General features: G+C 44.5%; 2 protein-coding genes across 2 annotated transcripts; both read left to right on the top strand.

The window, feature by feature from the left end:
* The first annotated feature begins 1,693 nt into the window (after positions 1-1,693).
* On the top strand, positions 1,694-6,610 carry LOC136467595 (carbamoyl phosphate synthase small chain, chloroplastic-like). The gene is made up of 12 exons (XM_066466352.1): positions 1,694-1,851; positions 1,986-2,157; positions 2,409-2,451; positions 2,637-2,763; positions 3,420-3,508; positions 3,590-3,650; positions 3,741-3,808; positions 4,060-4,188; positions 4,754-4,860; positions 4,934-5,281; positions 5,939-6,104; positions 6,210-6,610. The coding sequence occupies exons 2-12, from the start codon at positions 1,999-2,001 to the stop codon at positions 6,251-6,253; spliced, it is 1,341 nt and encodes a 446-aa protein (XP_066322449.1). The 5' UTR covers positions 1,694-1,851; positions 1,986-1,998; the 3' UTR covers positions 6,254-6,610.
* A 373-nt stretch (positions 6,611-6,983) lies between these two features.
* Positions 6,984-13,152, top strand: LOC136467594 (inorganic pyrophosphatase TTM1-like). Its single transcript, XM_066466351.1, has 12 exons — positions 6,984-7,713; positions 8,230-8,592; positions 8,824-8,938; positions 9,047-9,242; positions 9,360-9,473; positions 9,568-9,741; positions 10,391-10,585; positions 10,731-10,853; positions 10,951-11,063; positions 11,154-11,274; positions 11,381-11,641; positions 12,569-13,152. Exons 2-12 carry the CDS (start codon positions 8,256-8,258, stop codon positions 12,776-12,778), a joined length of 1,959 nt encoding a protein of 652 aa, XP_066322448.1. The 5' UTR covers positions 6,984-7,713; positions 8,230-8,255; the 3' UTR covers positions 12,779-13,152.
* The last annotated feature ends 1,877 nt before the right edge of the window (positions 13,153-15,029 follow it).

A 15,029-nucleotide genomic window follows, 5' to 3' on the forward strand; every position in this document is an offset into this window, starting at 1 on the left:
GCTGGGCTCCACTGCTCTAGCCTCAGCCTGTGAGGCTATGACCATCCGGCCGGGAGTATAGTTGGCCATGCAGCCCGAGGCACAACGGCATGGCACGAAGCCCATTTTTTTAGCCCTACACGAGCACGGCCCGGCCCGAGGGAACAGGCCGTGCCTGGGCCGTTGCTCAGGCCCGTGGGCTGGCACGGCACGACCCGGCCTTCAACAGACGGCCCGGCAACGGCCCGGCCGGCCACCCCCTCCCTCCCCCCTCCAGCCCTCCTCACTCCACTTCCCCTCCTCGCGGCGCGCGGCCCAGCTGGCCGGCCCACCGTCCCCCGAACCCTAAGTCCCCAAACCCCTCCTCTCCGGCTCTCCCCCACGCCGCACGCGCACCGCACCCCTCCTCAGTCCTCTCCCCCACCGCCCCACGCCGTCGCACACTCGCGCACGGCGCACCAGCACCCCTCCTCTCCCCCACGCGGCCATGCCGTCGCGCACCCGCACCCCTCCTCTCCCCCATGCCGTCGAGCACCCACACCCCTCCTCCTCGCGCACAAGCTCGAGCTCCGCCCCGCCGGCCGCCGACGCCTCAAGCTCCTGCTTCCCCGCTTCTCGCCGAATCCCCTCCATCCCCTTCTCTTCTCGTGGGATCCAACGTCGAGCGCTGGCTGCGCCGCCATCGCCTCCCGCAGCCCCGCCTCGGCCGCCGCGGGAACGAGCGCGCTAGCCCCAAGCTCCGCCCCGACGCCAGATTCGGCCACGAGCTCCACCCCGACGTCACCTCCACTCCAACCTGCCTCCGCCGACGGTGGCCACCTCCTCCTCACCGCCACGCGCTGCTGCTCCTCCACATGACAACATGCCTCCTCTGCGCGGATCTGGCCTCGTTCTCTGTGGATCCGGCCTCCTCATCGCTCATCCTCCGCGGATCCGGCCGCCTCATTGCTCATCCTCCGCGGATGGAGAGGTCGCGTCGTCCTCGTCCATGGCCTTCCGAAGCAACGACGGCAGCCTGGCGCCCTGGCCTCCCCCCCCTCTCTCTCTCTGTCGGTGTAGTGGGCCTTGGGCCGGCCCGACACGTTAGATTTGCCGTGATTCTCGGGCCGGCCCGGCACGAAAAATGGCCCAGCAAGCCGTGCCTAGGCCGTCGGCCAGGCACGAAGCCCATGACGGCATGACCCGCGGGACACAGCGTGCCTTGTCGGCCCGACCCCCATCGGGCCGTGCCGGCCCGTTGCCGGGCCATGCCACGCCAGGCTGGTCCGTTGGACATCTATAGCCGGGAGCAATCTCAAATGCTCTCTCCTCGAATCATTTCGCAAGGAGAGGCTTGGCATGCTCTGCGGTAATCTAAATCAGGCAGCCAGGACGAGGCACTGAAGTACTGAACGGTGAGCCTAGCCTAGCTTTGGATTTGCGCTGTTGTGATTTTTTTTACCGATCAAGGATTGCTGTTGTTTGGTTCACTATTGATGTTTCTACTATACTGCAACGCGAGCCACTGCAGCACGCTCGGTATCTTCACGAGCCGCGCCGCGCCAGAGTTTCCGAATAAGCCCCAATTTTGACCCGGTCCGGTCGGAGAAATTTTAGACTAAACCATCTAAAGAAATTTAGGAGAGAAAAATACTCATGAAAAAAAGAAGCGCACGCGAGCGGGGTCTTTGGATTAGGGCTGGACTCGGATCTCGACCCGTTATCAGACCCCCGCGTGCGCTCCCCTGGGCCGAACAAAACCCCGGACTGCTACCGTGGTTAGCGTTTCAATAGTCTCTCTGCCTGCGCCGCCGCCGCCGCCGTCGGCGGCCCCGTCCTACGCTGGGCGCGAGGCCTTCGTCGATACCTTCATCGGCGACGAGCACCAACCAGGTATTCCAACCCCTTCTCTTCCCTTCCTGCTGTGCAAAACCGTGCACCCGAACCCTCGCTTAAAAACTACTCCGTATTTGGCTATTTGATGCCTACTAATTCGAACTTCTTCTTCTTCTTCTTTCAAAAATTAGGTTCCTCTATTTGATGGCGGCGCCTCCGGTCACGGCTCCCGCGACCTCCGGGTGTCTGTCCGGTGCCAAGGCGCGCTGGGCTGCTGAGCGGAGCTCCAGCTCGTTTGCCGTCTCGTCTCCTGCGATTGGCCTCTGCCAATTTGGGAGCCGCGTCCTCAGCGTCCGTGCCAAGGTGAGCGTGGGACGAGATTATCGTTTCCACAGATTTGACTACTCTACTAAGCGTCAGTGACTTCTTTGGTAGTTTGGTTGTGGTGCTTAAAAAAAATGGAAAAACGTGCAATCGTCTCATCCAAATTCCATGCCACCGGAAGATTCTGGATCCGTTATTTACTGTTGGCTACTGATTGTTTTTACCCCTATGCTGGCTACTGATTGTTTTTACCCCTATGGAATTGAGCTGTTTCGTGTTCTTCCACGCAGGTTGCCACCGGCGTGCAGAGGGCCAGCGTTGTGGATGATGGAGGTCGGTTGTCTTTTACTCGCTGATTCCGATATCAAGTTTTGTATTTGGCACGTGGAGTATGCGCTTGGGATTTTGTAGCATGATTCTTTTTTTTTTCAAGTTGTAGCACGATTCATTGATAACGTACCTTACAATTTGAGAGCTCCGTTATTTCTGGTTTCACCATTTTTGAAATCTCTATGCAGCGGAAAGGCCGTGGAAGCTCAGTGATGCTCGTCTTGTCCTGGAAGATGGTTCTGTGTGGAGGGCCAAGTCTTTTGGTGCTTCAGGAACACAAGTCGGTGAAGTTGTTTTCAACACATCACTGACAGGGTAAATCATTTTGGACTGAGTTATGTTTTTTGTCTGAGTGGTGGTTTGTTTTGCATGTCTTGGTTGGTTATTGTTTTTCTGAGCAGTGGCATGTTTTGCATGTCTTGGCCTTGGCTGATTATTGTTTGTTTTCTCAGTCAAGTTGCTGTTCACTCAGGCAATTCTCATATTAGGATTTTAGATATTTGATGGGGGGCACACTTACTCCTGTCACCTAACCACCTCTTCGATTTTACTGTACCTGTATCACATATTGATTTGCCTTAGTCATAGTAATATGAAGCAAATGAACATAAATGACTATGTGTGTGTGTGGGGGGGGGGGGGGGGGGGGGGAGAACTTCATTGAGGTGAGAGTTGAGACAACCTGCAGAGATATATTATTCATCATATTCAGTGGAGGCATTGGGCCCTGGAGATACAGAGGATTGTTAAGTCGTTCAGAAGCTAGGCTGGTGATAATAGCTAGATTTTTTTTGGCTGGTTGTTTGACACAGATTGTACTCGTTTTGGCATTCAGAGTGCTGCATTTCCTCGACAAACCTTTCTGTACTATTGAATTGAACATGACTTGTTGATGTAGTTATGTTGATGATTATGCACCATTCTATGTTGGACTAAGAATTGTTACTTATGTGGTGCATTTGTGGTTGTAGCTATCAGGAGATTTTGACTGATCCAAGCTATGCTGGTCAAATTGTCCTGATGACCAATCCCCATATTGGGAACACTGGCGTTAATCCTGGTTTGTTACTTCTCTACTTGAGAGATTTAATATACCTTTTTTTTGACAATTTAGCATGAATGAAGTATAATGCTCTTGCAGATGATGAAGAATCAAACCAATGTTTTCTTGGTGGCCTAATCATAAGAAATCTAAGCATATGGTTAGATTTTTTTCCTTTGTTTTTGTTATTTTTGGCATTTTAAAAGAACTATACCCTCTTTATCTGTTAAAATGATATTTTCTGTTGTAGTACTTCCAACTGGCGATGCAAAGAAACACTTGAAGAATATCTGATTAAGAGGAACATCATGGGAATATGTAAGTGATATAGAAGCTAACCTCCCTCTTTCTCTCTCTCTCTCTCCCCCCCCCCCGCCCCCGCCCCCCCCCCCCCCCCCCCCCACCTCCCTCTTTCTCTCTCTCTCTCCCCCCCCCCCCCCCCCCCCCCCCCCCCCCCCCCCCCCCCCCCGCCCCCGCCCCCCCCTCTCCCTTTCTCTGTCTTATGTATGGACTCACCGACTCAGACACACATGTGATCTAAATTCACCATGGATTTACGTTTTTGACAGATGACGTGGATACACGTGCTATAACACGAAGATTAAGAGAAGATGGTAGTCTTATTGGTGTCTTGAGTACTGATCAGTCTCAGACAGACAATGAGTTGTTGGAAATGGCCCAAAAGTGGAAAATTGTTGGTCTGTTAAAACTTCATCGATCAACAATGTCCTTGAAAGAAGTGACTTTCTTCTTTTTTATGCACACTTCAGTATCTATCTCCACTGATGAACCTAAATGACTGCATAGTGGTCAGCTTAGATATAATAGATTTCTTTTCCCAACATATTCCAGTGAGAACTAACTTTATATGTATTGAGCTGTTTATTCTTTTGCTTTTGATTTATATTAATTGGATTGTAGAGCTGTCGTTTTGATATCATAAGCGTTTTGACCTTTGAAAGAACATAATCAGTGAATTATCACTTCAAATATTTAATGGGTTCAGAAAAGAAAAGAAAAATATGGGATTATAGAAAGCAGCTAAAATATCCACTTCTAAAATTGGTTGAATCTGTTGGAATGCTTTGATTTCCCACTGTTTCAAGGGAGTGATTTAGTTATTTGATATTGCTCGGCACCTCGGTGCCATGTTCGGTACATTGTTAGTAGTTATTACTATTGCAAATGACCTTTGGATGATGTTTAAGCTGTTAGTTTCTTGGCTCTAATAATGAAAGAAACATTCATGTTGATATTACACAGGAGTGGATTTGATTAGTGGTGTCACATGTGATGCTCCATATGAATGGTCGGACAAGACCAATTCAGAATGGGAGTTCAAGAGGGATCAGTCAAGTGAAACTTTCCATGTCAGTATTGACACTCTTTCCTACACATCCAAAATAAATATTGTACCTGATATTTGCTTCATTTCTTCTATAGGTGGTTGCCTATGACTTTGGTATCAAGCATAATATTTTGAGACGATTGACATCATATGGATGTAAAATAACAGTTGTTCCAGCAAATTGGCCTGCTTCAGAGGTACTCAATTTGAAGCCTGATGGTGTTCTTTTTAGCAATGGTCCTGGAGATCCAGCTGCAGTTCCGTATGCTGTGAAGACAGTACAAGAAATAATTGGGAAGGTTCCTGTTTTTGGCATCTGTATGGGCCACCAATTGATTGGGCAGGCTCTTGGTGGGAAGACATTTAAAATGAAATTTGGTCATCATGGCGGGAATCACCCTGTCTGCGATCTCCGTAGTGGACGTGTAGACATAAGTGCACAGGTTTGTTCCTATTACTTTTCTTTATGCTTGATGTGATTCATGTTGTCTGTTAAAAAAACCAACCTTGGAGGAACTAGGCATCTTTGAAATTAAGAAAGAAATAAGCGCCCAGATTAGCAGATTAGACTTGATGAGTTTTTGTGGTGGTCTGGGCATACATACACACCCACAACGAACTGAGCCAGCTCAGTTGTCATTCAGCTGAAAAAAGGAGTTGGGTTTAAATAATTACTAGTTTATGTTAATCTTCATTGCAATGACCACGGTCTACTGTTGTATCTCTATTTGTTGAGAGGTGCTGCACGTCTTTCATCTGTACCTTTAGTAAATTTGAGTTTCTCAGAGTCTTCATATAGAATTGCAATTTTGTTTTGTTAGGCAATCATGCCACAACCAATAGCAGTATAGCCTGCTAGAGTAAGTAAATATGACAAGTCAGTTGAGATATAAAATCGATTATTGGTTGAAATGAGTGGGCGTTCCCACTAAGAAGATTATGTTTTACCTCCTAATTATGGTAGTATCCATGCTGTTACTTTTCTCTAATCCATATTACTGAGAATCTGAAATCACTATTCTTCGTTTCTTTACTTGTGATGCTTCCTAGCTTGTATTTGTAATCTGTATTGTCCTAAAGCATGATTCATTTCCCTGTAGAACCATAACTACGCAGTTGACCCAGAATCACTTCCAGAAGGAGCAAAAGTAACTCACGTCAATCTCAACGATAATAGTTGCGCTGGCCTTCAGTACTCCAAGATGAAGCTTATGTCTCTCCAGTACCATCCTGAGTCTTCCCCAGGTCCGCATGACTCAGACACAGGTACATTTCTTTTGCAAATCTTGTATAGATCCACCATGGTGTAGAACGTACTGCTATCTTAATGTGATTTAGCTGATGTCTCGATTCATCTTTTGTGTTTTACAGCCTTCGGTGAGTTTATAGAGCTCATGAAGAGCAACAGATTGTGAGGGAGGGAAGTACTTGAAATGAAAAAGGTCAATAATTGTATTGGTGCTCTCTCGCACCAAGCTCAAAAGAATTTGTTGCATTTTTAGTGTTTTTCTTTTGGATGTTCATGTGCTTGAATTTTTGGGTTGAGAGGACATAGCATGAGATGCTCTGCGACCTGGTTGAATTTCGTGAGAATAACATGTTATCAAATTGTACGGTACAGTATACTTATGCCTCGCCAATTTCTGATCGGCAAGTAAAGTGGTCATGACGAGCACCAGTAGACTAGTAGAGATAAAGGATGGCCATGAAGGTTGGTCAGTGGATACTTTTGTTGTTCCAGGCTAATTAGATGTGCACAAAGTTGTTGTCAACTTTTTAAATGTCTGATGGAAAATCATCCAGCTTTTCGATGTGCATCTGATCTGGAAACTTTCTCGTTTATCCGTAGTGCACTTGTAGATGCTCTGTCTGACCAGATTGACGGTGTGACGAGGAGGAGAAAAGGGGTTTGGATTCCTTTTTTTTTTTGTTAGAGATTGCCTTGTTGGTATTTCTAATGTCGTCGATACGTCTATGTTCGAAGTTGAGGTGTTCTGCTTTCGATTACCGTGTGTTTTCGGCAATTTGTGTAAAAAAAAAGTCACAAGATCTCTTATAAAAAAGGAGAAAAGATCACAAGACCTGAGAATTTGCTCTCTCTTTCAGCATTTTGCTAGATGTTTGGTCAGAGGTTGTAAGCACATCACCATCTAGGAAAGGTAAGCGAGAGTGCGCGAGAATCTGACTTCTAGGTTTGCCGAGCATTTTTGGGAGGTGTGACTAGACTAGGCAAATTTTATCGTCTCATCAGATATATAGAGCACCGAATAATCGCGCTCCGCACGGCTTTTCAACCTGGTGTTCCAGGGACCGCTTGTTCTCTGCTTCAATGTTCTTTCCTTCTTTTTCTTCGTCTAAAGAATTTTTTCTAAGAAAAAGAGCAATACAAATATCACCCGACTTAGCAAAAACGAGATTAAAGAATGCTAGAGCCATAGCAACTCCTCCTCCATTGGAGACGATTCTCGTTCTACAACTCCATCTCACCTGTACTAACATCGAAGCATCCTCCTCCGCCCACACCGTCGTGCTCAAATTCGGCCTTGCCAGCGCCGCCGAACTCGCCAGAGAGTCCAGCGCCGACCCAAGCACGTGAAGACACCACCGAGAGGAACTCTCTGCTCCCGCTCGTGGTCGTTGTCGTCGTCATCGCTTCCCGGGCCTGAGAAGCGTGATATTTCTGTTGTTCTGGACTTCACCCCTGCCTTTCCATCCCCCGTCCACCCCGCGTGATCTTGCTCGTGCGGCCAGGCGTACGCGTCCTCTCCATCGTGCGGCAAGGCAACCGCCGCCGTCGCCCTAAGCCAGGTGCCCAGGTTTTCGTCGGTCCCTTCGCCAGGCCCTTCCTCGCTTGCCGGTGACGAGCACCCGCTAGGTATCCGCACCCTCCCTCTCCCATTCATGCTGTGCGAAACCGATCACCTGAATCCCACCCGAATTGTACTTAAGCTACTTGGCTATTTGGTATTCGGATCTGATCTAATTACAAGTGTTTACATGCTTACTAACTTACTTTACTTTTTATTTTTTTGCAAAAATTATTGGGCACCCACGTCCTTTACTGGGTGCGCCCCTTGTTCTTCGTTAGAGCTCAATTCATGTTCTGCACTTAATAGCTGCTGGCCATTCTCCCTGCATTGTAGAATTTGCGCTAAAAGTAAACATCAAGTACAGAGTTACATGAAAGTATGGTACAAAAGTTAGAGAAAGGAAAAGTGAAAGCAACAGTGAGAAGGGGCTAGGAAGTAGGATGTACAATATAATTGGATTCGGCAGTTAGGTGACACCGACCTTGAAGCCAATCAGTCTATGTTTTGATCCTCTTAGGGAACCCCTGAATTTCTGTAGCTCTATTATATCTTTGATTTTTCTGTTTCCATCTGTTGTGCAGACTACAATTGCATCTTGAAGAATAAAATGGACCAACATGATTCCATGTCTGACTCACCAAGGAGGCGGTACAACCTTCTGCGCGACAAGGTCCAACTGGTGAAAAGGAAGGACTCAAATCGCTATGAGATTGTCCGCTTCCATGATTCATTGTCTTTTGAGAAAGGCTTCTTTGTTGTGATCCGTGCTTGCCAGCTCTTGGCGCAGCACAATGACGGGATAATATTTGTTGGTGTTGCTGGCCCCTCTGGTGCTGGGAAGACGGTGTTTACTGAGAAGGTGGTCAATTTCATGCCTGATGTTGCTGTGATATCAATGGACAACTATAATGACGCAACTCGCATAGTCGATGGCAATTTTGATGGTAGTCCTAATCACAAAGCACTTTGCATATTGTCTTATTGTTTATTTAATCTGTAAATGCCACTTCCTTCACAACAACAAAATTTCTGGAAAAAGCAATAAAAGATAGTTATGTTACATATATCTTGAGCTGTGTCTCTTGCACATTTAGTCATTTGGAAACTGCATTCTGTAAGGTGATAGTGTTTCCTACCAGAGAAATTGATATGTTCACCTCTTAAAACTTGCTCAGATCCACGTCTGACAGACTATGACACACTGCTGGAAAATATTCATGGTCTGAAGGAAGGAAGGTCAGTTCAGGTTCCAATATATGATTTCAAGTCGAGCTGCCGGACCGGTTATAGGTAAATAATCACTGCTATCTTTCAATATTACAAGCTAAAGTCCATACTTCATCATTCATTCGAATATGACCATTCATTTGAATATCATAATTTCTTATGTGCAAACAGAACAGTTGATGTCCCTAGCTCCCGAATTGTTATCATTGAAGGTATTTATGCACTGAGTGAGAAGTTACGGCCTGTGATGGACTTGCGTGTTTCTGTCACTGGTGGTGTCCATTTTGATCTAGTGAAGAGGGTTTTAAGGGATATACAGCGAGCTGGCCAGGAGCCTGAAGAAATAATTCATCAGATCTCTGAAACGGTAGGTTGAATTTTTCAACTTGGCTATACATTTTATGATCAATCTTGTTGTTTATGTTAACATGTGAATTACCTCTTACTGTAATTGGTGTGGTTTAATGAAAGATGACATTTTCAGGTTTATCCAATGTACAAGGCTTTCATCGAACCAGATTTGGAGACCGCACATATTAAAATCACCAACAAGTTCAACCCATTCTCAGGGTTCCAAAATCCTATGTACATTCTAAAGGTAGGCATCTCGAGAAAATTGTAGAATTGTGCACCAATGACATAGTTTCAACAACAAACGCTGAGAAAATTGTTGAATTGTGCACCGCCTGCAGTCAGCAAGGTCTCTAGCACCTGAGAAAATCAAGGCTGTGCTTGGTGATGATCATAAGGAAAGCAACGAAGAAACTTATGATATATATCTACTTCCACCTGGTGAAGACCCAGAAGCCTGCCAATCTTACTTGAGAATGCGGAATAGGGAAGGGAAATATAATCTAATGTTTGAGGTATATCTGTTTTATGTTTTTTCCTATCTTACCCGTGGAATTCCAGTTTTATGCTTTTCTCTCTTATGAATGGAATTTCAGTTTTATGTTTGATAGCTACGAATTATACTTTTGAGTGATATTGTTAGTTGATAATGTTCTGATACTAGTACTGTATAAGGTTCTTTGGATTAAGTCCACTCCTTGGCTGCCATGTAATTCTATTCCATACCATATTTCCCCTGGAATCTTTGCTAGAACATGAAAAACTAAAAAAGGGCGTACCTAGTGCAGAGAGCTCCCGCTCTGTGCGGGGTCTGGGGAAGGGTGTCAGTGGCAAGCCTTACCCTCGCCTGTGCAATGCGAGGAGACCGCGACTCGAACCCGGGAGCTTCCGGTCGCAGGCGGTAAGACTCTACCGCTTGCACCAGGCCCGACTAGAACATGAAAAACTAATTCAGTTGAATTTTCATCGCAGTCAGATTCTAAATTTTACTTCTCTTTTTATATTTTCTAGATCTGCTTAATTTAACACATTTGATCAGTCTCCCCTGCAGTCACTTAGACTTACCTGTATTTGTTTCTATTGTCTGTGGCTACATGCAATAAACAAACCCTTGCTGGCAGCCCTGGTGTTCACTAACTCTCTTATGTTATTTTGTGCTCGAAGGAATGGGTAACCGACAATTCTTTTATCATATCACCAAGGATCACTTTTGAAGTCAGTGTACGTCTTCTTGGTGGTTTGATGGCATTGGGATATACTATAGCAGCTATACTGAAGAGAAGCAGTTGTGTTTTTTCTGATGGCAAGGCAACTGTTAAAATTGATTGGCTGGAACAACTTAACAGACAGTATATACAAGTGAGCATAATCTTTGTTGTCTGGTTGATGTAGTTTCTCTCAATGTCATTGTTATCTCAGGTTCTTGAATACTATTTATTTCATTATTACTTTTTTTTTAACTATTTAAGATGTGCAAATGTTATGACCTTGCTTCTTTCTTTAGGTGCAAGGAAGAGATCGTCTTTATGTTAAATTTGTAGCGGATCAGTTAGGCTTGGATGGTTCTTATATACCACGCACATATATTGAACAAATTCAGCTGGAGAAATTGATTAACGATGTTATGGTATGTATATTTTATTAGTTATGTTGCTTACACGGTATATTCACATTTCTTCTAGTTGTTTCGCTTAGTTCATTGGTTGGATCTGACTGCTATGTAGGCGTTACCAGAAGATTTGAAGACAAAGCTCAGCATCGATGATGAGCTGGTCTCAAGTCCAAAGGAAGCCTTTTCCCGTGTTTCTGCTGATCGGAGGAACAAGCTTATGAAGAGGTTTCATAATAACATCCTTGTTTCAAGTTTGAACTTTTGAAACTTTGGAACCTGAATGAAGTTAGTTGACTTTCTTATCATGTTGTCCAGTGGCCTATCTCAATCATATTCAACGCATGGAGACAAAAATATTGTGAAATTGAGTAAACTAACAGAAACCAACAGGAGGTTTGGTGCAGGGCGAGCCCTTGAACCGCCTGCTATCAACCAGGTGACTTTTGTGAAGAATTATCACTAGCATGGCAGTTGAAAGCCTCAACGAAAACATATGTTATCGCTGACTTGCAAATGTTCTTGTTTCCATTTCTTTTTCGTAGGGTGCAATCACCCAGCTTTCAGAACAGATATCAACATTGAATGAAAGGATGGATGAGTTTACCTCTCGAGTTGAAGAACTCAATTCAAAATTTACGGTGAAGAAACATTTGCCCAGTCAGCAGAACTTAGCTCTTCCAAATGATGCTTGTAATGGTTCAACACCTACAAATCTCTTTGTCTCTCAGTTAGGCAATGGTACTCTGATACCTCATTCTTCATCGTCAAACCAACTTGCAAAGGATTCCCCGATGATTGAAGAGGTCTCCCTCTCTCTCTCTCTCTACCTTTTTTGTAGCTTGTTGGAATTAGATGTAGGAAGTATTGTCAACATTGTTCAAACATTAGTTTATCAAACATTTTTAAAATTCGGTGTGATTGTTTAGACCTCAAACAGATTCTAACAGTTCGATAAAAATAGCAAAGAATCAGGGTTGTCATTAGTGTCCTCAAATTAAGTGGACAAGTGGGTCACAAATTCAATCCTGTTCTAGTTTATCTAGTCTGAAATAAGTAAAAAGAAAAGTAAGTAATCCAGTTCCATTTCCAGTACAGGTAGTGTCACAATATTGTTAACAATGACAAAAAACTATGTAACTATAGATCTATGGATGTGGAATCATATCTGGATTGCCAAATACACATATTGTGGACAACAATGATTATTGGATGGTTTCATAATATAGTTTGATGTAATATTAGCTTTCATGAACAGACTAACAAAATCAATGAAACTAAATATCATCTAGTGTCAGCAACTAGTATAAAATTATTTGAAACTTGTATGCACCTTTTGCAACATTCAGCTGTATTTCAGGTAAACAATCCCATATCGTCTTTCCAAAAAATAAAAAATGTGGCATAAAATATTCATGTGGCAGAGGTTCTTAATGACAAGACTCGAAGCTGCCAATGGGCATATGATTTTTCTTCTTCTTTGTAGATATGTATTGTGCAAAGCCTAGGCTGAATGAAACATTGCACAAATTTTTCTGGTATATGCAAGTAGTTTGATTATAAAGTATGTTGTGATATTTAGTATTTATTCTAAACCTCACCATAAAAACATGAGTGTTGGTTGTGCCTATCTTAATAAACATGAGTGTGGTTGTGCCTATCTTAGTGTAACACATTCTTTTGTACATATCTTGACTTGACATTTCATGTTTGATGCTTTGTTACCTACGCAGATTATGAACATATCAAGAGGTCAGCGCCAGGTTATACATCAGCTCGACAATCTAACCAACCTGCTTCATGAGCATTTGGTCTTAACACGCCAAGCAAATACCGCTAGCAGGAACCGGGTGCTGGATATCGACACAGTCATCTGTCCACTTATTTGCCTGACTGTTGCCAGTATTGGGTACTTCATGTTTAAAGGTCTCAACAGGTGCTGACCAAAGTGAGTCGGCCCAAACATGTGCTCTGAGGCTCACCATCTAGTTTTGGCGGAACTGGAGGAAGCAACCGTCACAACTCAACTGATCTGCAATACCCCCATAGTCCAGAGTACTGATGCTGTCTCTCCTGCAAGCTAAAGGAAGACAGTTCTCAACCGTTTACAAAGTCCTAAGACAGATAAACTCATATACCAGCACATGCAACAAAGCCTTCGCTTTTTAGGGAATTATTACTCCCAAACGCAGAAAATGGTGTACTGTAACGGGTACTGGCAGTCCCCAGTGCCAATAAATTTTGGAGATTGATAGTAATCCTCAGATAATTATGAGAGATCGACAAGTTTAACTGAATATATTGTCGTTGTCTGTCTCGTGATTTCTGAGTGCAAGCACCATCGCCTGTTTCGCCTGGTTGCAGATCTTATGCTGCCATCTGACTTCACGATTCTACAAAAATGATAATAATATGGCGCGCTGAAAAATGTGATTAAGAGAAAAAAGAAAAAACATCACGTGACCACGGCCCAAAGCAAAAGGAACATCACGTGACTACGACCCAAAGCAAAACGGGAAAACTATTTGATGCTAGTGATTTTCTAATTCCGCTCACTCGATTTCCTGAGCGTTGGATCTTTGATCGATTGATCTCGTGTGCTCCACATGGTCCCCCACCTGGCCCCCTGCACTGCTGCATGCATGCATTCTGATTCAAAGATGATGGTATGCCTAGTCGTGTGGGGCCTAGGGTGCCAGGGTGCGGTCGGGCGCCTGCTCCCGCATGCTGCCGGTGCCTGGGAGCATACACCAGCAAGTGCAGGTGAGTCAGATCACAGTGCATGCAGGACCTCTCTTTGTCACCTAAGTCACCTAGCCCCTTGGGCATCTATGTACACATATTTAGGGGGTGTTTGGTTCTTTTGTCACTTCTAAAATTTATGTCATATTAAATATTTAGCTAATAATAAGGAGCATTAAATATAGATTAATTATAAAATCAATTATATAGATAGAGGCTAATTTGCGAGACGATTTTTAAGCCTAATTAATCTACCATTAGCAGATGTTTACTGTAGCACCATGTTGTCAAATCATGGCCTAATTAGGCTTAAAAGATTCGTCTTGCAAATTAGTCGTAATTTGTGCAATTAGTTTCATAATTAGTCTATATTTAATACTCCATACATGTGTTCAAATATTCGATGTGACAGAAATTTTAGGAGGTACTGCAGGAACCAAACATGGTCTCATTTGTTTAGTAGGTGTAGATTACATCTTAATAGACCATATTTTACTATTTCTATTTAGATGTAATTTTTGGGTTAGGTGTAAATTGATTATTTGTAAGGGCGCGTTTGGCCGGGCTCCCGCCGGCTCTGGCTCCCACACTGTAGTGCAACTGTAACGCGTAGGAGCTGGAGCCGGAGGAGCAAAAAAAACGAGCTTCTCCGGCTCCGATGCTATCAGTGAGAGAGGAAAGGAGGAGAGAGAAAATGGCTCCGGTGAACAGTGTCGCTACAGGAGATGAACAGGGGAGGAGTCGGAGGAGCGTGTCGCTACAGAAGATAATAGGGGAGGAGCCAGAGCCGCTCGGAGCCCGGCCAAACGGGCTCTAAGTGACAATGGTTAGAATTACTCGGACCTATCTGATCAATTTTTTTGGCTTTTCTTTTGATTTTTTGTATGTTTTATTTGGTTCCTCTATGAAATTTTCCCATTTGGCTTCCATAAAAATAATCTAGTTATTTTTTTGTTTAATATTTTTTATTATTTGGTTTTTTTGGTTCGTTTGATTGAAATCCAATGGTCACGAGAATCAAGTGTCGTTGGATTGGAAACACTCGATTCATTTTCTCTCTCCCAATCGAGTGTCCAGCTGCCCTATAGCACTCGGGTGTCAGCCGGCTCTCAGACACCCGAGCGCCCACTAGACACTCCCGCCTGGGAATGGATCATATAAATCCGAGAGCCGAATGGAGCCCCCAACTCATGGGCCTTGTTTTATGGATCCTTTAAGGGTTGTGTAATGGTGTTGTAGAAGGGCTGGATTCTAGAGTTGGCTCGAGTCAACACATATGGATCATAGAACAGGGCCGGCCCGCAGACCGAGAGAAGGATCCGTCTCTTGAAGCCCTCGCTAGTCGTGACCTGAGGGGCGGCGCGGGTCCTCGGAGCTGAGGGTCAAGGCCGTGGAGGTTGCGGCTACGATTCTACATTCGAGATGGTTCCTCATCAAGATCCGTTACTCGCC

Source organism: Miscanthus floridulus, chromosome 7, assembly GCF_019320115.1.
Source record: "Miscanthus floridulus cultivar M001 chromosome 7, ASM1932011v1, whole genome shotgun sequence".
Lineage (NCBI taxonomy): Eukaryota > Viridiplantae > Streptophyta > Magnoliopsida > Poales > Poaceae > Miscanthus > Miscanthus floridulus.